General features: G+C 43.9%; 1 protein-coding gene and 1 long non-coding RNA gene across 4 annotated transcripts in view; one reads left to right on the top strand and one right to left on the bottom strand.

Annotated features, from left to right (window-relative positions):
• The window catches only part of LOC139027432 (uncharacterized), an 84,619-nt gene that overhangs the window by 53,282 nt on the left and 28,734 nt on the right, over nt 1-2,603 (bottom strand). The window lies entirely within an intron of this gene.
• Nucleotides 1-2,603, top strand: part of LOC112080467 (cell adhesion molecule CEACAM5-like) — a 92,153-nt gene that overhangs the window by 74,819 nt on the left and 14,731 nt on the right. The window contains exon 9 of one of the 3 annotated variants that reach the window (XM_070442596.1): nt 2,190-2,268. The exons of the other annotated variants lie outside the window; for them this stretch is intronic. Coding sequence (XP_070298697.1) covers nt 2,190-2,268 — 79 coding nt within the window. The remainder of the gene's footprint in view (nt 1-2,189; nt 2,269-2,603) is intronic. 3 annotated transcript variants of the gene reach the window in all.

Here is a 2,603-nt window from a genome sequence, read left to right as displayed (position 1 = left end):
ATGAAAACCATGTTTTGATACCATTCCATTTACTCCATTCCAGACATTATTATGAGCCGTCCTCCCCTCACCAGCCTCCACTGATGGGCATACATTATCTATCARTRATTCATCTCTSTCACAATAATAAAAGTMATTTTCCTGACATGGAAAGCTAACACTTAAATGTGTCAATGTTTTCTGAACCCATAGTGAAGTTGGCCTACATAATACCTTTGAAAAGAATGAACCTGAACAGATCACAGAGKATGAGCAAACTGTTCATTTACATTTCAGATAAGACGTACACAAGACGTTTTATGTGTGTGCAAAGAGCTCTACAGTGCTCAATCCTATAACTTGGTCTCTATGATAAGTAAATAAAAAAAAATAGCATATTTAGATTTCCAAAACAAGTTTTACAGTGTGAAACAAATATAAACAATATGGTTGTTATTCTAATCTCTCACCCACAGAGCCTATTTCAAACGTGACYCTAAGGGCCAAYGCCACTGATCTAGTGGAATTGAACGACACTGCCATTTTCACCTGCTCTGTCTTCTCTGGCACCTCCCTCTCCTACCGCTGGCTGAATGGCAGCTCAGAGGTCACAGCCAGTGACAGAGTTCGGCTTGGTGTTGGGTACAACACTCTTACCATAGTCAGTGTGACACGATACGATGAAGGGCCGTTCAGATGTGAGGTCATCAATGGAATCAGCRATGGCACCAGCCAGCCCATCGGCCTCAATGTTAGATGTGAGTATCAGAGTATGCAGTATACTGTACATTAATCATACACAACAGACATGGATTGTACCTTGTCATTGAGATCCAGCATTCCATGCAATGATGTAATATGCCTATTTTCATCCCAAACCATTCCTCTGTGATCACATGATCCAGGTCATAATTTGCATGGATCATTAGTACACTGTGTTATGTTCCTCGGCCTGCACAATAGAGCAGGATGGAAACATATTCTAGGTAATGTTTACCCAACACTTCATTGTAATTTGTTCCTCCCATAGATGGCCCAAGTAACCTCACCATGATGGTAGTTCCTGAGATGACCATGGGACATACAGCCTACAAGGCGGGCTCTGTCATCACTCTGTCCTGCTCCGCTCAGTCCAAACCCGCTGAGTCCTACAAGTGGAGGTTTAATGGGACGTTCCTCAACGAGCAAAGCCCACAGCTCAGCCTGCAGAACACCAGGGAGAACCAGACAGGAAGATACGCCTGCTTAGCCTACAACAATGTCACAATCCAATTTGCCAATATAAACACAATGATAACGATTGTGGGTAAGGCAACATTCATCGTTACGAAATGTCATATAGTTGGTAGTGAATATTTGATTATTGATGGTTATGAATACAATGTTATATCATGGTATTTTTACCACCAATCGAGTGAAGTTCTCCTCTTCTTTTTACCATAGAGCCGATATCAGCGGTGTCGTTGAACCGTGATGGGAATCTACCGATACTGGATCAGTCCTTCACTCTGCGGTGTGAGGTGACTGGACCTGTAGACTACATTCACTGGCTGATGAACGGCCAGCTCATCTCCCTAAACAACAGAACATTCTTCTCTACGGRSAACAACACAATGGTTATSAACCCAATCCAGTTTTCTGACAATGGAGAATATCTATGTGAGGCCTTTAATGCTGTTAGCAACCTGACCAGCATGACATACAAGCTTGTGGTGAACTGTGAGTATTACAAGAGCTGGTAGTCTTTGTCTGATAAAACCAATTCAATGGCCTTGTAGTTAGAGTTTCCGCCCTGAGATATGAAGGTTGGGAGCTTGATCCTTGGACGAGTCATAACAACGACTGTAAAAATGGGACCCAATGTGTCTATACTTGGCAAGCAGCATTAAGGAGATAGATTGGGGGGTAAGGGCCTGTGATAGACTAGCGTCCTGTCCAGGGGATGTACTTGTAAATCAAGCTGCAACACGCTACAGAAACAGGAGATACTGAAGGCTCCTGCTCCTATCAGCTCCTTCTCCAACCCTAACCCTAACCCTAACCCTAACCCAACTCACACAAGCCAAGGATTGTGGAAGGCTGCTTACTTACTAATCTTTGTCAAAATAGTCAAACCATAAGATTAACCATACTGCCTTGTGTTTAACAGTTGGACCAGAGAGACCTGGTATATCTAGTCCGGATATAGCAATGACAGGACACATCGTGACCTTCAACTGCTCAGCCTCCTCTCAGCCTCCCAGCCAGTTCAGCTGGTTTTTCAATGGCTCCCAGGTGGCGACTGGCTCAGTTATGTTCTCGCTGCCAATAAGAGAGGATGAAACTATCTAGGTAATGTTTACCAACACTTCATTGTAATTTGTTCTCCCATAGATGGCCAAGTAACCTACCATGATGGTAGTTCCTGAGATGACATGGGACATACAGCTACAAGGCGGGCTCTGTCATCACTCGTCCTGCTCCCGTCAGTCCAAACCCGCTGAGTCCTACAAGTGGAGGTTTAATGGACGTTCCTCAACGAGCAGCCACAGTCAGCTGCAGAACACAGGGAGAACCAGACAGGAAGATACGCTGCTTAGCCTACAAAATGTCACAATCCAATTTGCCATATAAACACATGATAA

Source organism: Salvelinus sp. IW2-2015, unplaced genomic scaffold, assembly GCF_002910315.2.
Source record: "Salvelinus sp. IW2-2015 unplaced genomic scaffold, ASM291031v2 Un_scaffold16327, whole genome shotgun sequence".
NCBI lineage: Eukaryota > Metazoa > Chordata > Actinopteri > Salmoniformes > Salmonidae > Salvelinus > Salvelinus sp. IW2-2015.
Note: the sequence above shows the minus strand (reverse complement) of the source record. Positions and strands in the feature narration are given on the sequence as shown.